Consider the following 19,728-nt stretch of genomic DNA (forward strand, 5'->3'; position numbering starts at 1 on the left):
ACTGGGAGAAAAGATAAGTGAAGATGCTGCAGCCAAGGGCGAAGCTGCCTTTCCAGGGCTACTATGGCCACGTCCACCTCTCCGGAAACGCGGTAACTGCCAGTGCGGGAGTGCACCAAAGTTGTGCCCACAAGCGCCGGCTCTAACTACCAAGTTTGGTCAGGCCCTTGTGCAGGCACAGTGCGTTCCTGCCGCCGGACCCGAAATGGGAGTACGCGTGCGCACAGAGAAGATGCTGGAGGAGGCGGGGTTTCCTCGCTGGGCAGTCCCAGCCTCGGGAGGACGAGAAGGCGGGGGAGGTAAGAGATTTCCGCTTCCGCCGAGAGCCGGAAGTCACTGTCTCCCGGGTGAACGAGGCGGTCGCCACAAGGGTGTGAGTGCAGGTAAAGGTTCGCGGGGGCGGACGTTGGGGCCGGGTGGGGCTGGGCGCTCTGCGACCCCAGGGCGCTCACGGGGTCCTGAAGGAGGCGCCGAGGGCCCAGGGCTCGGGGAACGGCCCATCGGGGAACTTCATTGCCTCCGGTCTCTGCAGGTCCCAGCCCGCTGCTCGGAGGCCTGGATGCTACCGGCGGCTGGCGGGAGGCGACACCGAAGCTTCGGTGAGCCTGGATGAACAGTCCTCCCACCGCCTCTTGAGTTCCGCCAGGGGCAATGGCTGAGCTCTCTTCCATCTTCTTGGCGCGCTTTGGACTTAGGTCTCCACCTAAGTACAGTCCCCGGTCCCCGGAACTTTACATGCAGTCCATACCCCTTTTCTGCAGTGTAGTTGGGGGGCACTATAGTCACCGGGAAAAATGGGATTCTGGGGCCCATCTCTAGCTTCAGGAGACTTGTTTGTATATTCAACAGATAGTTATTTAGCACTTAATGCATACCAGGCACTAGGCGTGCTGCTGATTCGTTGTTGTTTAATTGTTCAGTCCTGTCCGACCCTATGGACTGCAACACTCCAGGCTTCTTTGTCCATGGGTTTTCCCAGGCAACAATACTGGAGTCGGTTGCCATTTCTTTCACCGGATCTTCTTGACCCAGGGATCAAACCCCAGCCTCCTGCATTGGCAGGTGAGCCACCAGGGCTGCTGATTCCAGCCATGGACAAATCAGCCTCCTACCCCAACCCGCAGAACTGACATTCTAGTTGGGGGACATCTGGTGTGAAGTTCAGAAAGTTGCATTTTTCTGAGCAGCCCCCAGGTGATTCTTTGGCAGGTGGTACCCAGGGCCTGGCTCTGGGGAAATTTTTCCAACAAAACACTCTGGCCAAAGGTGGGAGCCTGGGCTGCCGAAGTGGCTACACTTTACTAAAGCCTGCAGGGTCTTGTGGTTGGCATGCTGCTTTCGTCTTCTGTTGCATCTCACATCCATCTCCCTGTTGCTCACTGGGCTTCAGCTGTATCAGTCTTCTTTCTGTTTCTCAAGAAAAGCTGGTGCTTCCTTGAAGCCTTTGCAATTGAAGCGTTTCCAGCCTCTGCTTGCACTGTCTTATGTGGATTTTCTTTCTCTCGTCGTTCAGTCCTCATTTTAAATGACCCCTCCCCAGGGGATCCTTCAGGCTCCACCCTTGAGTGAAGTAGCCCTGTCCCAGAAAAGTTCAGATAGCCTTGTTTTTTGTTTTTAATTTTATTTATTCACTGGATGCCCTGGGTCTTTGTGGCTGCGCTCGGGCTTTTTCTAGTTGCGGTGAGCGGGAGCTACTCTCTAGTTGCACTGCAAAGGCTTCTCATTGCAGTGGCCTCTCTCGTTGTGGCTCACAGGCTCAGGAGTTGTGGCATGCAGCCTTAGTGACCCCGCAGCATGTCAGATCTTCCCAGACCAGGGATAGAACCCGTATCCCCTGCATTAGCTACCGGACTACCGAGGAAGTCCCATGTCGCTCTGTTTTATTAACCTCATAGCACTTGCCAGTGGCTTGCCAGGTGGTGCTAGTGGTAAAGAACCTGCCTGCTAATACAGGAAACGTAAGAGATTTGGGGTCAATCCCTGGTTGGGGAAAATCCCCCGGAGAAGGAAATGGCAACCCACTCCAGTATTCTTGCCTGGGAAATCCCATGGACAAAGAAGTCTGGCGGGCCATAGTCCATAGGGTCACAAAGAGTCAGAGACGACTGAAGTGACTTCACACACACACACACACACACACACACCACTTGGCAATATTTGATTTTTTTTCCCTTATTAGTTAGCTTAAGGGTCTGTCTTCTCCACCAGAATATCAGTTACACAAGAGCAGACACCTCACCTTCCCTGATTACAGCACTGCTGTGGCTTGCTCTAGGCCTGGCATTGGTTGGTTCATTCATTCATTCAGTAAATATTTGTTGAACACCAGCTCTGTGCCATGAACTGTTCTAGGCTCTGAGGATACAAAGAAAAGACAGAAATCCCTGCCCACAAGGAGTTCACACTCTGAGGGTGGTGGGCAGGAACCAGTGAGGAAGCTGTTGTGATCATCCAGGCCAGAGAAGACCTGGACTCTGGACTCAGATCACAGAACTGGCCCTGGGAGTGGTGAGAAGTGGTCAGATGCTGGGCATCTTCTAAAGGGAGAACAGTAGGGAACTTCCCTGGTGGTCCAGTGGTTAAGAATCTGAGCTTCCGCTGCCAGGGCGTGGGTTCCATCCCTGATTGGGGGAACTAAGATCCTGCATGCCTAAAATAAACGTAGGGCGGTAGGATCAGGGTGAGATAAGGGGTGTGAGAGGGGGCAAAAGGAACTGAGGTCGAGTCCAGGGGTTTTGGAAAGGTGGACTTGCTGTCTGCTGAGCTGAAGAAGACTGCAGGAGAGCAGATTGAGGTGTTTGGAGCTGGGTTTTGGACAGGTCATGTTTAAACATTGGTTAGCATCAGGTGTGGCTGAGGCAGGTGGTCAGGAAGGCTACAGTTCAGAGGAGGCAGTGGAAGCAGTGACGTGGGGTGGAGGTGAATGTATTTGGACAAGGGAGAGGCCCAGAGACTGAACGAGTGGATTCACTATCCTTAGCGAATTAGAGAGGTGGGGTGGGGTTGCAGCAGCAGAGACTGCCAGAACCTGCCATCAAGGAGTGAGTGGGGAGAGTCCCAGGTCCTGAGAGCCCTATGAAAAGGGTAGGCGGAGAAACCGGTATGTCCAGTGTGCTGAGGAGTGGGGACTGCCCTGTGGGGTGGACAGCATGGCAGGGGCAGTGGAGAGAGAACCAGAGAGAAGGCAGACAGCTCTATTTGAAAAACTCTCTAAAAATGAAGAGATTGTTTTAAATGATGGGCAAAGTCATCCCAAGTGTGTTTGTTAATGATCCAGTAGAGAGAGCAAGTGTGATGCTGGGATCTAAGGCCCAAGGGAACGAACTGTGTTTGTGGGGAGCGAGGCTGTTCTTCCATAGCAAAAGAGGGAAGGTCAAGTGGGTGGTCCTGGCGACTTGTGGATTGTGGATGTTCACTGCCAGCTCCTTCTGTTTACTCAGTGAATTGGAAGCACCTTTAGTTTAGAACAAGAACATCAGATAGAGAGTGATCACACGTGTGAATGAAACACTGGTCTTTCTGCTAGTCATGGAAGGATGAGACCAGAAGCAGGGGTGGATGGGGGTGGGAGGGGTGCTTCGGGAGGTTAGCCCGGTGCCTGACATGGGAGATTGCACTCAGCGTAGCTGCTGCTGCTTCCCTGTCCACCTGCCTCTGAGGCATCTTCCCCTGGATGTGCCATTTGCCCCAGCACCTTGCTCTTCCTTTGTGTCAGACATCAGAGAACCGGGCCCCTTTTCCCCTGACCCACCACCTCCGTCCCCCACCACAACCTTCGGAGTCAACCCGGACCCTTCCTTATCACACTGCTTACCCGCCCCACTGGACTGTTCCTTCTTGACATGCTCACCACTGGCTTGTCCCCTCTGTTTCACTCACCCACTGCTGCTTTTCACCCCGAACAACCCTGTCCTGGTTCTGACTTCATCTTCACCCAGGCTTTCCACCCATCCCTTTCCTTGGTCCCTCTCTTTCTCTTTTTAAAAATATTTATTTATTTATTTGGCTGCACAGGGTCATAGATGCAGCATGCAGCCTCTTCAGTCTCATTTCGGCACGCGGAATCCTTAGTTGCAGCATGCGGGATCTTTAGTTGTGGCATGCAAACTCTTAGTTGTGACATGTGGGGTCTAATTCCCTGCCCAGGGATCGAACCCAGGGCCCCTGCATTGGGAGTGTAGTCTTAGCCACTGGACCACCAGGGAAGTCCCTCCTTGGTCTCTTTAAAACACCAAGCAATTTCATCCCTACACTCCCCAAAGCCTCCAGCATCCATCCAAATATTCAGAACACTCCCACCTGCTCCCTCCCCACCCCCTTTCTCCCCACAGCCTGCCCCTCTACCCAACCCACATGGTCCCCAAACCCTGGCCAGGCCCTCACCCTTTTATATGGCATTTCCTTGCTCCAAATGCATGTCCCCGTTTCTCTGTCCAGCAGCCCCTCATCTGCAAAGAGCCTGCCCGAGGGGCCCCCCAGAGGGTTCTGTCACATCCTTTCAGTGTCATTCCTCCTGGGTGGCATTGGCCTGTCCCGTGACAGAAGGAGCGGCCTGAATAAAATCTCTGGCTCCCGAGCACTCCTGCCTGACCGGCCTTCACAGAGTCTTGTCCTCACTAGGAATGGTGGCCTCCTGTGTAGGTGCTGGCAGCAGACAGGCCAGGCTCTTACCATATGTCCTGTTCGCCCTCCCTGTGAGACCAGGCTCGGATGGAAACCTCATACCCCTTCATAGACAGGAGGCTGAGGCACAGAGAATTTAAGGAACCCACTTGGGATCCTGCAGGAAGTGGAGGAGCTGGGGTTAGAATCCAGGCCTCCTGACCCCATAGTGCACTGAGTTGTCTGCCTGCCCAGCCCCTGGGAGCCTCAGGCAAGACCTCCCTTCTCCAGAGGCAGCCAACCTGCTTCCTAGGGCATCGGGCTGGGGGGCTGCATGGGGCCCACGAGTCACTGACTTCTGTCCCTTCTGCCCACAGGTTCACTCCCCTACAGACATGGGGCGCAGAAAGTCGAAACGGAAGCCACCCCCCAAGAAGAAGATGACAGGCACCCTGGAGACCCAGTTCACCTGCCCCTTCTGCAACCACGAGAAGTCCTGTGACGTGAAAATGTGAGTGGGGCCGGGGATCCTGCCTCACGGGGCCACTTCCTCCTTCCTCAGTTGGGGTGTGGCTCACCCCCACCACTACCCTATCCTCCAATCTGCCCCAAGCCCTCCTGCTTAGGGGGATCATCACCCACAGACAGAGGCCCTTTCCTTCACTAGTCCCTGCACCTCCTCCTGTTCCAGGGACCGAGCCCGAAACACCGGAGTCATCTCTTGTACCGTGTGCCTAGAGGAATTCCAGACGCCCATCACTTGTATCCTTGGGAAACCGGGCTTTTTCCAGGAGATGGGTGGGGGTTCTGGGCGGCCCCAAGTGGGCTGCTCGAGGACACCCAGCCCTGCAGAGTGCCCTGGGGGCGTGGCCACCGAGAGGAACCAGCGCCACGGGCTGACTTATGTGGTGTGAACGGGGTTCAGGGCAGTGGTCTGGCTAACAGTGGCGTGAGCTACAGAAAAGTAAATGTGGGAAAGGGGTCCAGTGCTACCAGTTGCCCTTGACCGCAGCGGCTCAGATCTGTCAGAACCAGTGGACGTGTACAGCGATTGGATAGATGCCTGCGAGGCTGCCAATCAGTAGCGACGCAGACGGCCCACCCCCTTGGCAGCCCCGCCCACTGGGTACCAGTCGAGAGACATTCCAGGGTGTGGGTCCAGGGCCTTTGCAGCCCCGAATGTGAGTGTGTGCAGAGTGGGTGTGTGTGTGTCCCGAATGTGAGTGTGTGCAGAGTGGGTGGGTGGGTGTGGGTGTGGGTGTGTGTGTGTGTGCGCGCGCACGCGCACACGCGGCTGCAGGTGCGACTGCGGGGGAGTCTTCGTGGGAAGCCGGTAGAGTTGAAGGGTGGTGGGGCCCTGGGGGCCTGAAATGCTTGTTCAACAGGCCTTTGACTGGCTCCAGCCTCTAGCACCTGGGCCACCGGCTTCAGGGCCCTGTTTTCTCTAGAGGCCTGCGTCCTGACCCGCCTCTGCAGGGCAGGCCCTCAGAGGCTGCCACCGGCCTCTCCAGCACCTTCCTGTACCTCACCAGCACTTGGCCATTGAACAGGACTGACTGCTCCCCCTCCCCAGCTGCCTTCCCAGGTCTCTGGCCTGGGATTCAAGTCACAGTCCCATGGGCCCCCTGGCAGGGCGGCCTGTTTTCATGTTCCCTCGCTTTTGTAGAGGAGGGAGGGGCTGGGCTGGGGACAGCTGTCTGTCACAAGCCCTTAAATAAAGCAGCAAACGAGGAACTCCCAGTTCTCTGATTTCCTGGGCTCTGGGTCAGACCCAGGGGCTCAACGCAGGAAAAGGGGAGACTGAGGCATTCAGAGTTTGCCCAGCGGGCCATCTGAAGTGGGGTTCAGTCAGTCCTTCAAACCATCCCACGTTTTATCCACTCTACAAGCATTCAAGGTGAAACCCGGGCCACTGGGCTCAGGGGACAGGGATAAACACACAGGCATCTGGCCAGGCATTTACAGTCATGGTGGAAACCAGGGCCAACAGAGCCCGGGGTGGGGGTGGAGTCATCAGAGAGGGCTTCCTGGGGGACCCCCCTGAAGAAGGTCAGGCTCCAGGGCCCCCCTGTTCCTGAGGCTGCTCTCAGGTGTGCCTGCCTTCCCACCGTGCTCCAACAGCCACCCTGGGAGGAAGATGCTCACAGGTGAGGAAGCAGGCCAGAGATAGGCGGTCGTGGGCCCAGGGTCCCACAGCCAGCAGGCTTCACAGCCCAGGGTCTCACTCATGAGTTCAGGGTCCAGGCAAAGGGAACAACTCCTGGCTTCCTGGGGGCTGAATGGGGTGAGGATCCCTGGAGGGGAATAAGAGACCAGACTGTTGTCCTAGGGTGGTAGGGAGACTGGAGGTGGGGCCAGATGCACATGTTCAGTGTAACAAATATTGGTCTTGGCACTTGCCTTGCAGTCCAGGGGTTGGGACTACAAGCTTCCAGTGCGAAGATATGTTGGTCTTTGTCCCTGGATCCTGGCACAAAGCTAAAACGCTTGGAATTTCCTGGGCAGCCAGAGTATCTTCATCATTCATAAAGAGCCCATTTTTGCTCACTGGTGAGATTGTGCTAATGAGGTGATTTAGAATGGGGCCCTAGACATCCTTGGGGCTTCCCAAGTGGCACGATGGTAAAGACTCCACCTGCCAGTGCAGGAGACCAAATTCAATCCCTGTTGGGAAGATTTTTTAAAGGAGGAAGTGGCAACCCATTCCAGTATTCTTGACTGGAGAATTCCATGGACAGAAGAGCCTGGTGGGCTGTAGTCTATGGGGTTGCAAAGAGTTGGACACGACTGAGTGGCTAGACAACAATAAATCAGCATTACCCATAGTGTATGAAGTAAAGTGAAAGTCTTTCAGTCATGTCTGACTCTTTGTGACCCCATGGATTATACAGGCCATAGAATTTTCTAGGCCAGAATACTGCAGTGGGTAACCTTTCCCTTCTCCAGGAGATCTTCCCAACCCAGGAATCGAACCGGGGCCTCCTGCATTACAGGCAGATTCTTTACCAGCTGAGTCACAAGGGAAGCCCAAGAATACTGGAGTTGGTAGCCTATCCCTTCTCCAGCGGATCTTCCCAACCTAGGAATCGAACCAGGGTCTCCTGCATTGCAGGTGGATTCTTTAACAACTGAGCTATGAGGGGAGCCCCCCCATAGTGTTTAGTATGCATTAAGTGCTCAATAACTAACACAGCTGAAGTGACTGAGCACTCAACAACCTCAGCATGGGACTGATTCCTGAGTAGGAACTCTAAGCCAACCTACCAACCTTTGGGAAGGGGCCTAAAGGAGATCAACCTGAATATTCACTGGAAGGGCTGATGCTGAAGCTCCAATACTTTGGCCACCTGATGGGAAGCTGACTCACTGGAAAAGACCCTGATGCTGGGAAAGATTGAGGGCAGGAGGGGAAGGAGGGCAGCAGAGGATGAGATGGTTGGATAGAATCACTGACACAATGGACACATTGGTTGCTCAGTTGTGTCCGACTCTGCGACCCCATGGTCTATAGCCCACCAGGCTCTTCTTTCCATGGGATTTTCTAGGAAAGAATACTGGAGTGGTTGCCATTTCCTTCTCCAGGGGATCTTCCCGACCCAGGGATCAAATCCATGTCTCCTCTGTCTCCTGCATTGCAGGCATATTCTTTACCTGCCTGCAGGATATGAATCTGAGCAAACTCCAGGAGATAGAGGAGGACAGGGAACCCTGGAGGGCCACAGTCCATGGGTTCACAGAGTCAGACATGACTTAGCGACTGAACAACAACAATGGGACCTACAGATGAAGTGCTTTGAGAACAAGATCTGATGAACTTCTGCCTGTGGTGAACACTTAGAGGTGCCGGAACACATGGAAAGGATTCAGGAGTTCCACACCCCTCCCCACACCTTGCTCTCTGTGCCCCTCCCTTCTGGCTCCTCCTGAGTTTGATCCTTCCATAATAAAACCAAAGTAATAATAAAACCAGTGATCTAATAAAAAGTAAAATGTTTCTCCAGGTTTTGTGAACCAGTGTAGTAAATTAACAGAATCTGAGGAGCGGGTGGAGGGAGCCCCACCCCCACCCCACCCCACCCCCCGGATCTACAGCTAGTCGGTCAGAAGCACAGGGAACAACCTGGACTTGTGATTGGCTCCTAACGTGGGGGAGGGGCAGTCCTGAACAGAACCCTTATCCTGTGGGATCAGATGGTGTCTTGAAGTAGTGTCAGAATTGAGTTAACTGATTGGTGGTGTTGGAAACAAAAACACCTGAACAAGCAGACAGCAAGATCCCAGACAATCTGGTAGTCCTGGTGCTCTGGCAGCATGGGGCAGCTCAAAGCTCCTCCACGCAGCCCCATGAGCCTGGGCAGCAAGTGGAAGGATGATGGAAACTCTGTCCCAGGGCCACCCTGAGGACAGAGGCGCCCAGCGTGATTCCTGACACAGTGCCAGCAGATGGTGACCCACCAGGGCAGCAAGGAATATGAACAGCAGAGGAAGATGCTGAGCTGGCCAGAAGCCCTAGCCACCAGGCCCAGCCATTGGGTCTGACGGGTGTCCCTCGAGGCCCACTCTGCCCTGACATGCCCCCAACCTGGTGCTCCCACCTTCCCTTCCAAGACTTCACTCAGGTGGGATCCCATGGCCAAGGCAGGACCCAGTGGACATAGAGTGATTGGACAGGCACCTGGGTTGGGGGCTGCTCTGCGGTCCAGGGAAAGGGGCCTTGCTCTTCTGTCAACTAGGGCCCGCCTACCCCAGTCTCACAGTCTAAGTGCTAATATGGTGCTGTTTTCCCGAGGAGGCAGGGCCCTGGGCCAGGCAAGGATCCTCCTCAGCATAGCTTCCCGCCGCTGGCCCTGGGGGAGCAGGACTCGGGGTAGCCAAGCCAAGAGCTCCTGGAATCTGCTTTACAAGGCTCCAGGGGTTGTGCAAGCGCAGGGAGCTTCTGATGTCCATCCCAGCAGGTCCCCCCATTCCAGCCTTGCCCCGCCCCACCCCCCCAGCCCACCCTGGGGAGGTGGACTGCTCTGAGCCCCCAGCATGGCAGGCCACATCCTCTCCATGGAACCCTGGCAGTGGGTAACTTCCGGGCAGAAAAGCGGGAAGAGTGGGGTCCCCCCTGAGATGGGGAGAGTTGGGACCTCGTCCAGACTTCTGGGATCCCTGGCTGGCAGGCCAGGATTGGAGATGAGCCCTGAGCACAGGGCACAGTGTGAGCCAGGCACACAGGCCAGCTGCACCCTGTGGTCAGCTACTTAACTGCTCTGTGCCAGTTGGAAAAAGGCCATCGCCTTGGGCATCCAGAGTGCCCATCTTCCCCACTGCCCTGTCCTCTCCCACCTCCCACAGTTTGGTTGTTGTTTAGTCGCTCAGTCATGCCTGACTATGCAACCCCATGGACTGTACCCCTACAGGCTCCTTGTCCATGGAATTTCCCAGGCAAGAATACTGATGTGGGTTGCCATTTCCTCCTCCAGGGGATCTTCCCAGACCAGGAATTGAACTCAAGTCTTCTGCATTGGCGGGTGGATTCTTTACCACTGAGCCACCACGGAAGCCCCATAGTCTACTCCAGGACTCAAGGATTCTCTCTGCCCACAGGGGCTTCCAGGACTGGGCTTGTGGTCCATTCTCATGATCAGTGCCAAATACCATCCCCTGTCTGGAGGCATCATTTCATTGAAGCTTCCTGTGACTCCCATAGGCTTCAATGTCATCATTTTCCTGATGGGAAAACAGACCTAGGGAGGGGAGGTGACTTGCCCAAGGTCACTTGGCTGGCCAGCCCCAAAACTGTGCTTTACATCGTATCTCACCCATCCCAATGCTGACCTCGACACGACCCACAGGCTCCCAGGGTAGGTACATGGGTGCTGAGCGTGTGTGTGTGTATTGTGTATCTGTGTGAAGGTGTGTGTTTTTGTCTTGGGTAGGCGTGTGTACTGCACGTGTGAGTATCTGTGTGTGAAAAGGTGTGTGCACTAAGGCTGCAGGGAGTGTGTGTACACCATACACATGAAGTGTGCGTTTGTGTGGATTTTGTGGGGGGGGCGGTATGAGTCTTGGGTCCACTGAGTACTGTGAGCTCAGTCTGTATATCTTAGGTTGCCTACGTGTGAGTGTGTGTGCACCTGTGCAGATGTGTGTGCAGGAAATGGAGTGTACCCTGCGCGTGCGCAGCAGCCACACAGGCCCCAGGACAGAGCGTCCCTAAGTGCTCAGGTGATTATGATGGTTGATGTTTAGTTGCTAAGTCGTGTCCGACTCTGCAACCCCATGGACTATAGCCCGCCAGGCTTCTCTGTCCATGGAATTCTCCAGGCAAGAATATTGGAGTGGGTAGCCATTCCCTTCTCCAGGGAATCTTCCCAACCCAGAGATCAAACCCGAGTCCACCTACATTGCAGGCAGATTCTTTACTGACCAAGCCACAAGGGAGGCCCCTCGGGTGATTTTACAGCCATTTATTGTGCTCCAGTGAAGTAGAAAAAGAAAGTGCTCGCGTCACAAACGCCGCTGTCACATCCCGTAAGCCAGCTGCAAACCAAACCGCGTGTGTCCGCTGGGGGTCTGGGCATGCAGTTTGCACCCGCTGCGGGAATGGGGTGGGGAGGGGTCGACCCTTGGCTCTGGGGGCTTCGCTTGGGAGGGCTTCTTGTCCTGGCAGGGGGGGAACCCAGCTATGGGGAGTGGGGGACAGCGGGGTAGCTTTGCTCAGTGCGTCCTTTGGGTGCTGTGGGGAACACCCAGCTCCATGTTGGACCCTGCAGCACACCAGGGAGGAGCCCCCTCTCCACAGCCCCCCCCCCACCTTCTGCTCCCCCCAAACGCTAACCCTGTAGGCAAGTGCCAGGGGGCCAGAGGAGCCATGCAGGGGGAGGGGGTCGGCAGGCCAGGCTAGGCCCTGCCAAGAGCAGCAGCCAGCCTCCCTGGGGGAAGGCGGGAGGCCCGGGGCCCTAGGCGGAGTTGTAGTAGTTGTGCGGGTGGTGGTTGTGGGCCGGCTCGCCCAGCTCAGGGTACTCAGGCGTCAGGCAGTACTTGGGGTCGTAGACCTGGCGGGGCAGCCCGTACACCGTCATGCCCCGCTGCGAAGCTCCCTTGTTGCTGCCCATCTGCAGGCTGACGTTGAGTGTGTCACAGTGCTCCATGCCCAGCCCCGGCTCAAAGATCTGCCGCTTGGTCCCTGGTGCAGTCATGCCGGCCTGCAGAGGGCAGTGCAACGGTCAGGCCATGGGGGACCATGAGAGCCCCACCAGCCTGCCACACGCAGGGCCCCCCTTGCTCCGCAACACACCTGGCTGGCTCCCTTGTTGGTGCCCATCTGCAGGCTGATGGTGGCCTGGTCCAGGGGCTGATCCGTGCCCAGCTTGGGGTCATAGAGGTGGCGCCGGGTGCCATAAGCCGTCATGCCCTGCTGGCTGGCAAACTTGTTGGTGCCCATCTAGGGAGCCAGGAGGAGAGCCACACGGGGGTTACAAGATCCCACCGAGGGCAACCAGACATAACTGATGTCAGCAGACACACGGCTCTCTAATGAGGCCCTGTTTCCACACCACTGGGGCAACAGAATGGAAACTGAGGCTCACAGAAGGTGTGTCACATGACTGCTAAATGGCCTGATTTCCAGGGTTCAGCTACTCATCACCTGAGCAAGTGCGCTAACCTCCAGGCCTCTGTTTTCCCATCTGTATAAAGGGTATGACAGTACCAGTACCCACCCCCTAGGACTGTCAGAGGAGTGAGTTAGGGTACCGAAAATGCTAAGGGTTTCCTAAAGGCCACATATTCTGTACCCCCTGACAACCCGCCAAAGCCTGCAGGGACCAGGGTGCCCTCCTCAACCACAGCTCATCAGCAAGACCCAGGCGAGGAAAGGACCATACCTGCAGCCCGATAATGTTCCGCCCTTCTCTTAGCTTCTCTGGCTCAAATCTCCGTTCCTGCTTCTCCGCGTATTTCACTCCCACGTTCACCTTGTTCCCTTTCGTCTTGGCCTGGGTGAAGAGGCGAAGGCCAGGGACTGACAAAGGAGCCTCTGGGCCACACAGTTGCATTGAAAACCCTGAGAGGCACCCGCTTTCCCTCTCCCACTCAAGCAGGGACTGGGGTGGGAGTACCACGCAGGGGACGGGGTACAAGAAGCTCCACCCACATCCCAACCCAGAGCGCCCAGCCTTCACCCACACTCACCATGCTAGCCAGGGCCAGAAGGGTGGACTGCACTTGCGTGTGGTTGGTGTTCTCGAACAGGTCGTTGGCCTCAAAGATATCGTGGGGCTTCACCCCGTACTTGGTGATGGCCTTGATGAAGTTGCCGATGTTCTCCAGCTGGAGGGGAGCCGGTGGCCGTCAGGGGTCGGGGGCGGGGCGGGGGGGGGGCATGGGCGGGGCTGGGTGGAGGTGGGCGGGGCTACGGTGGAAGTGGGAGGGGGCTACGGGCCAGAGAGTTAAGAGACAAAAGAGTTGAGAGAGTCTGGGCTCACCTGATGCCAGTTCTGAGTGGACTCATTTACTTTCTTCACGGAGCCTGGCTGGAGCTTATTGATGAACCTACAAGGCGTAGGGGAGGGGGCTGAGGCAAGGGACTCCCTGCTGCCCATATCCAAGCCCGGCCCAGGGGGACCAGGATTCAGGGTGACAATCAGGGGGCACCAGACTTTTTGCAGTTTCTCACTGCAGTCAGACCTCAGAGACAGCCCCACCACAAACCACCCAAACATGCGGGCTGGGAGATGGGAAACCAGCCTCAGGAAGCTGGACCCGTTCTGGTCAGAAAGTCTCCCTATGGGAGGTGGAGAGTAGTCATCTGGGGTGCCCCCGCCTTGCTGGTGACCATGTTTCAGTTTCTTTTTTTTTTCCTTTGGCCGCACTGCACCACTTGTAGGATCTTAGTTCCCTGACCAGGGATTGAACCTGGGCCCTCAGCAGTTCAAAGCCGAGTCCTAACCACTTGACCACCAGGAAATTTCCCAGGATCCTTTTCTCATTCAAACCACTACGTCTGGGAGAGCCCACAGCTCAGCACTGGGGCCTCTTCTCAGGCCACCATCACCCTGGTGATCTCGTTCAGTCTCTTGACTTTATTTATTTGGCTGCTCTGGGTCTTAGTTGTGGCATGTGGGAGGTTTTTTGTTTTGTTTTGTTTTTAGTTGCAGTATGCAGACTCTAAGTTGTGGCATGTGGGATCCAGTTCCCTGACCAAGGATGAAACCCAGGCCCCTGCATGGGGAGTGTGGAGTCTTAGCCACTGGACCACCAGGAAGTCCCCAGTCTCTTGACTTGAAATGCCATTCATATGCCAATGACTCCCCCAAATCTTCCTGCAGCCCACCTCCCACTCTCCAGTCCATCTCCCCATGGAGTAATAGTATATTTGCTCAGTCATGCCTGACTCTTTGCAACCCCATAGACTGTAGGCTGCCAGGCTCCTCTGTCCATGGATTCTCCAGGCAAGAATACTGGAGTGGGTTGCCATGCCCTCCTGCAGGGGACCTTCCCAACCCAGGGATGGAACCCAGGTATCCCGAATCACAGAGGGATTCTTTACTGTCTGAGCAACCAGGGAAACCCGTCTCCCCACTACATGTGGGTCTCAAACAAATGCATTGTACCGAGACTCCTGATACCCAACTCCCCCTACAGAACTCCCTCCATCTTCCACAGCTCACTAAAAGCCCTCCACTGCACTTGACACTCCTCTCCCTTTTCCTCACCGCACATCCAATCCCTCAGCAATTCCTTTGGCTCGGCCTCCTGAAGACTTCCAGAAGCCCACTTCCACCCTACTCTGAGTCACCAGTGTCTCTCTCCTGGGCTCCTGCCATGACCTCCCTGTGTGCTCCCACTTTCCATCTCGTCCCCTCCAGATGCTCGTAACCCTACAGCTAAAATGCCCTTCTTAGAACAATTCCAGGGGCTTCCCCTGTGGCGCCAGTGGTAAAGAATCTGCCTGCCAATGCAGGAAATGCAGGAGACTCAGGTTTGATCCCTGGGTCAGGAAGATCCCCCGGAGGAGGAAATGGAAATCCACTCCAGTGTTCTTGCCTGGAAAATTCCATGGACGCAAGAGCCTAACGGGCTACAGTCCATGGAGTCCCAAAGAGTCGGACGCAACTGAGCACACACACACTCTCACCCCACAGGGCCAGGGTTTGATCCCTGATTGGGGAGCTAAGATCCTGCAAGCTGTGCAGTGTGGTCCCCAACATTTCCATTATGGTTTATTGTAGGATATTAAATAGTTTTCTGTGCTATACAGTAGGACTTTGTATAACTTTGCTGTACAGCAGACGTGAATACAACTGTAAATCAACTGTGTGCTCAGAGGCTCAGCTGTGTCCGACTCTTTGCAACCCATGAACTATAGAATACCAGGCTCCTCTGTCCATGGGATTCTCCCATCAAGAACGCTGGAGTATGGTGCCACTTCCTCCTCCAGGGGATCTTCCCAACCCAAGGATCAAAACCACATCTCTTACGTCTCCTGCATTAGCAGGCAGATTCTTTACCACTAGTGTCAACTGGGAAGCCTATAAATCAACTATACTTCAATTACAAAAAAAAAAAAATCCTAAAGTAATTATCTTCCAATTAAAAGAAAATATTGGAACCTTGAAAAAAAAAAAAAAAATCCAGTTACTACCCAGTTCAAAACACTCCAGTGCCTTGAGAATAAAAGCCTAACTCCTTAGCATGAATGACACAGTGACCCTGCACTATCTGGCCCCCAGCTAACTCCCTCCACTTTCCCTGGTCACTCTAGCCTCTTCAGCATCCTTGAACCCATAAGGTATGTTCCCACCCCAGAGCCTTTGCACTGGCTGTCCCCTCTACCTGACCCAGTCTTCCCTAAGATGCCCCAGCAGCAACTTCCCTCACTTCATCCAAGATTCTGCTCCAATGCTACCTCTTCAGAATGAGCTTCCAAGCCATTCTGTACAAAACAGCAACACTTCATTCCTCCGCCCACCCCCGATCCTTCCCAGCTTGACTTTTCCCCATGGTACTTCCCACCACAGGCCTGTATGTGATTATTTCATCAATTATTTGTTCAGTCATCTCCAGCAGGACTAAAGTTCTGTATGCGCCTCAAATCGAGTCTATTTTGTTCACTACCCCCAGTGCCTATACCTGGCTGGCACACAGCAGGCGCTCCATAAATGGGCCTTCTCCATAAACAGGGGGGTGGCTCTGCACTCTTTAAGGCCTGGGACAGCAGACCATCCCCCCATTCCTTGGATATGGGTGAACAGCATCCCGCCAGTCCCTCCCTTTCCAGCAGCTAGCGCTTGGTAACATGGTGACTTTGGGCAGCTTCTAGAAGATTCCCAAGTACAAGCTCCGGCCCACATGGTTACCCTGCCCTGGGTCAGAGATGCAGACAAGACCCAGGCTGGACTCAGGGTTCTACCCAGAAATAGGATTGTGGTGAAATCTAGAAAGTAGAATCTAGAGTCAGGGCCTGGGAATTGTGAGGGCTGGTCTTTCTCTTGGTGATTAGGTTTTGAGAGGAGGAGAAAATCAGGACCCGCTGAAATTATTGTGGCACATCCCTCAGGTGTGTGTGCTCAGTCCCTAAGTCGTGAACGGCTCTTTGAGACCCCATGGACTATAGCCCACAAGGCTCTTCTGTCCATGAAGTTTTCCAGGCAAGAAAGAATACTGGAGCGGGTTGCCATTTCCTTCTCCAGAGGGGATGTGGCTTGGTGTCTTTTAGCTGTGACCTCCCATTCTTGGGACTCCGAAGACAATAAATGCGGCTGCCCTGTATGCCTGGCAGTTCAGACTCTAGGTTCTGAAGTAATTTCTGTTGGCATAGCGTGGGACTTTGGGTGACATGCTTTACCTAACTGGGCCTCTGTTTACTTTACTGTTAAATGGGTACAATGATTCTCTGCCACCTCAGAGTTCTGTTTGGAGGTGTCAGGTATCAAGTGTCCAAGCTCTGAGCTCATGGTCATTTTGAAGGGTTCAGGGAATTGAGATGAGGGGTTGGGGGGCAGCCCAAGTGGGCCACGGTTGCCCCCACTCACTCGCAAAGAATGATGCCGTCTTTAAGGCCGTCCATGAAGTTGTTGCCGATGCGGCGCCCCGTCACCCCCTCGATCCACTCTCGGAGCTCCTGCTCCCGCTGGTGGTCATACTTCTGGGCCAGCTGTGGGGTAGGGGGCAGAGACAGAACAGTGAGGACACAGCGGGGAGTAGGGCTGGCTCCCTGGCCCAATCCAAGGCTCCCTAGTCCCGATCTCTTCCCTCATCCCTTCCCAACTAAGGTAATTCTGTCCCAGCGTCCAATGGAGGGGGGTGGCGGGGGGGGGGGGGGGGGGCGCTGAGGACCAGAGTTGAGGTGGCACCTGCCCAGGGGGCCATTCCAGGCATTCTGAGGTTTGGCACCAGAGAACATGGTCTAAGGGGTGGGGAGAGAGATACTCAGAGCTGGGTGGGGGGCGGCGCCTGGCCTCTTGGTTCCCCCTCCGGACCAAACTTGGGGCTTAGCTTCCCCTGGCCCTGCCCCCTCCCTCTCCTGGATGCTTCAGGCAGGGGAGGAGGAGCCCAAAGGAGGTGCCCGGTATGCCGCCTTGCTGGGGGCTGGTCTGCCTTACATCCCTGTCTCAGTGTCTCTCCAGGTCCTCAGCGCTGGGGCTCCCTCTCGGGCTGGGGTGAGGGTCTAACTTTGTCTCACTTTCTCTCTCTCTCCCCATCGCAGGATGTCCTCAGTCTCTCTCCCCGCTCTTTCCTTGGCTGTCATCCTGTCCCCATCTCTGCCTGTCTGGCTGGGGGTGGGGCTCGTGGTTCGTCCATCTCTGCTTTCGTAGGTCTCTCTCTGTCTCTCCGACTCCAGGTTCCCTTCTTCTGATGGGGGGTGGCGGTGGGGGTGGAGGACTCGGCCCTCTCTCCGCCTCTTCACCCCTGACTCCGTCTTATCTCACTCCAGGCTCGCCCTCCCCCATTCCGTCTCTCATGTCTCAGGCTTCCAGAATCTGTCTGCGTCTCTCCCTCCTCTCCTCTTCTACTTCGCACCCTCTCCGTATTTCCAGAACCCTCTACCCCAGCCCAGACTGGCTCCCGGCCCCTGGGGAACCCGGCTGCCCCTTTTCCTGGGGGAAGGGAAGGAGGAGGGGCGGCCCCCTCACCTGGCCCCGGCCCTGCCGCCCCCCTCCCCACCAGCCCGGCTTTATAAAGCAAACCGGCCCTTATATAGCGCGGCCCCGCGGGCCGGGCTCCGGAGGCCGCCTTATATGGCGCGGCGGCTCCGCACGGCTCTGGGGCCGGCGCTGGGGGAAGGGGGGGCGCGGCGCTGGGATCCGTCTCCCGTCCAAGCACTCGCCCCCCACCTGCCCCATCCTCCAGCCCCGAGAATCCCCCCGACCCGAGTTCCCAATCCCAGCTCCTTCCTTCCTGCCTGTGGAACAGGCGATCCGAGCCTCAGTGTTCCCTTCTGTTAAATGGGACAGGGATTATTCCCCTAGCAGCGCTCATGGGAGCGTTCCAGTGGGCTGGGGACTTCAAATTTGCAGCCCTGGAGACGCTGACCCCATTTTGATGTGGGGGTGGGAGCAAGTTCAAGGGCCCAATTTTTCACCTCCCTTATATAGGACCTGAGAGACTTGTCTCCCCTCTCTGAACCTCAGTTTACCCATCATAGCATGAAAGCCATGTGTCTTCTCAGCTCCAAAATCAGGCGATTCCGCTGTGTCCCTAATGCCCACCCTCTGCCCTTCCCCAGCTGTCTCCCTTTCCTTCACAGTTTCCCACATTTTGGGGCCCTACCTCCCAGGAACCCCAGCTCTGGAGCACACCCTCAAAGTCAGGCCAGGAGTGTGCAAAATCAAGGAACAAAGAGGTTAACAGGGAACCCTGATCAGGCGGGGTTTTCCCAGTGGACCCACCGCCTCAGTTTACCTGTGACCGCCTGCGTGCCTGAGCCACATTTATACCCCAGCAGTATAGCTGAGGGCTTTGGCATCGATGCTCAGGCCAAGGAGGTAGGCAGCCCCCTCCCCATATTGGTCCTTTTTCTGTCTCAGGTTCCAAGTCACTTGGGACAGGCAAGAAGGGGGTCCAAGGAACCCCAAGAGCCGGGCCTCTGGCCTGGCAGGGCAAGTGGGCCAGGCTGGGGTGGGAGGCCCTCCAGCCCTACCTTGTTCTTGACCTCAGCCGACAGCCCGTAGGCGGGGCCTCGGTTGAAGTGAGCGGAGGACATGCTGGTTGATGGTGGGTGGGCAGCGGTGGCAGCGCGCTGGGGCCGGCGGCAGCAGCTGAAGCTCCGTCTGCACCCTCTTCCCTCCTCACACGTTTTTGAAGCTCTGGAGGCGGCCCGGGCCTCTTCCAAGACCGTCCCATTGGCCGTAGGGACCTGCCAAGGGGCGGGGCGCCCCCCACCTCGGCCACCCCCCCTTCGTGATGTCAGGGCCTTGGTATTGGGAGCTGATTGTGTCATTGTTTCCACCTAGGGGGGCGGCCTGGGTTATTCTTTTTTTTAGGGGGGGGGGGTTTGCTTGGCCAGGGGCTTCCCTGGTGGCTCAGACGGCAAAGAATCTGCCTGTAATTCAGGAAGACCTAGGTTCGATCCCTGGGTCTGGAAGATCTCCTGGAGGAGGAAATGGCAACCCACTCTGGTATTCTTGCCTGGAGAGTTCCATGGACAGAGGAGCCTACACCGGCTACAGTCCATGGGGTCACAAAGAGTTGCACATGACTGATCGACTTACACTTTTCCCTTTCAGTTGCTTGGCCAGAGACCAACCTTGCCCCACTCTCCCCTGTTTACTGGGCCTCCGGCTGGGTCTCTTAAATTCTATTTGTCTGTCTCTGAGGCCATCTCTCCAGGTCTCTGAGGTCATCGCTCTTCATTTCTCACCAGTCTTAAGGCAGGACTACCACCTGTGGTAGTTTATGAGTGCCACCCTGGATTTAAGTCCAGACACCAGCGGTCTATAAATGTAGGCCAGTCGTCTCTAAGCCCCTGTTGCCACATCTGGAAAATGGACTAATGATAGTGCTCAGGAGAGTGTTGAGAGGATCAGAAGAAATAATGCCTGGGAATTCCCTGGCAGTCCAGTAAAAGACTCCACGATTCCATTGCAGGTGGCACAGGTTTGGTGCCTGGTCAGGGAGATTCTCATGCCACGGGGT

At 55.8% G+C, this 19,728-nt stretch overlaps 2 protein-coding genes across 7 annotated transcripts; one reads left to right on the forward strand and one right to left on the reverse strand.

Moving 5' to 3' along the window:
• Positions 1-228: 228 nt before the first annotated feature.
• On the forward strand, positions 229-8,602 carry ELOF1 (elongation factor 1). 5 transcript variants are annotated; one of them, XR_003111516.3, is made up of 5 exons: positions 229-383; positions 4,980-5,113; positions 5,294-5,364; positions 5,623-5,783; positions 8,241-8,602. XR_003111516.3 is itself a non-coding variant. In XM_025293453.3 (5 exons), the coding sequence occupies exons 3-5, from the start codon at positions 4,998-5,000 to the stop codon at positions 5,685-5,687; spliced, it is 252 nt and encodes an 83-aa protein (XP_025149238.1). In that variant the 5' UTR covers positions 315-383; positions 533-599; positions 4,980-4,997; the 3' UTR covers positions 5,688-6,336. The 5 variants fall into 5 exon arrangements, 2 of the variants coding, with proteins under 2 accessions (XP_006063941.1, XP_025149238.1); XR_003111517.3 differs by having other exon boundaries at positions 8,264-8,602; XR_006553528.1 differs by lacking the exon at positions 8,241-8,602 and adding an exon at positions 5,988-6,336.
• Positions 8,603-11,042: 2,440 nt separating this feature from the next.
• CNN1 (calponin 1) lies at positions 11,043-18,892 on the reverse strand. Of its 2 annotated transcripts, none has more exons than XM_006063883.4 (7): positions 18,734-18,892; positions 16,626-16,747; positions 13,077-13,143; positions 12,784-12,921; positions 12,477-12,587; positions 11,888-12,034; positions 11,043-11,795 (listed from the first exon to the last, which is right to left on the reverse strand). In XM_006063883.4, exons 1-7 carry the CDS (start codon positions 18,794-18,796, stop codon positions 11,550-11,552), a joined length of 894 nt encoding a protein of 297 aa, XP_006063945.1. In that variant the 5' UTR covers positions 18,797-18,892; the 3' UTR covers positions 11,043-11,549. The 2 variants fall into 2 exon arrangements, with proteins under 2 accessions (XP_006063945.1, XP_044804043.1); XM_044948108.2 differs by lacking the exon at positions 18,734-18,892 and adding an exon at positions 17,276-17,542.
• Positions 18,893-19,728: the final 836 nt, after the last annotated feature.

The sequence above is a fragment of the Bubalus bubalis genome, chromosome 9, assembly GCF_019923935.1.
Source record: "Bubalus bubalis isolate 160015118507 breed Murrah chromosome 9, NDDB_SH_1, whole genome shotgun sequence".
NCBI classification, from domain to species: Eukaryota; Metazoa; Chordata; class Mammalia; order Artiodactyla; family Bovidae; genus Bubalus; species Bubalus bubalis.

Bases quoted from the DNA above. Each gene is read 5' to 3' on its own strand.
- ELOF1 (XM_006063879.4), top strand. From the start codon at position 4,998: ATGGGGCGCAGAAAGTCGAAACGGAAGCCACCCCCCAAGAAGAAGATG. The intron at 5,114-5,293 runs GTGAGTGGGGCC...CTCCTGTTCCAG, and splicing joins AAGTCCTGTGACGTGAAAAT to GGACCGAGCCCGAAACACCG. The intron at 5,365-5,622 runs GTATCCTTGGGA...GCAGCGGCTCAG, and splicing joins ATTCCAGACGCCCATCACTT to ATCTGTCAGAACCAGTGGAC.
- CNN1 (XM_044948108.2), bottom strand. From the start codon at position 17,341: ATGACAGCCAAGGAAAGAGCGGGGAGAGAGACTGAGGACATCCTGCGA. The intron at 12,922-13,076 runs GTGAGCCCAGAC...GCTCCCCTCCAG, and splicing joins CCACTCAGAACTGGCATCAG to CTGGAGAACATCGGCAACTT. The intron at 12,035-12,476 runs GTATGGTCCTTT...CTGGCTCCCTAG, and splicing joins GGAACATTATCGGGCTGCAG to ATGGGCACCAACAAGTTTGC.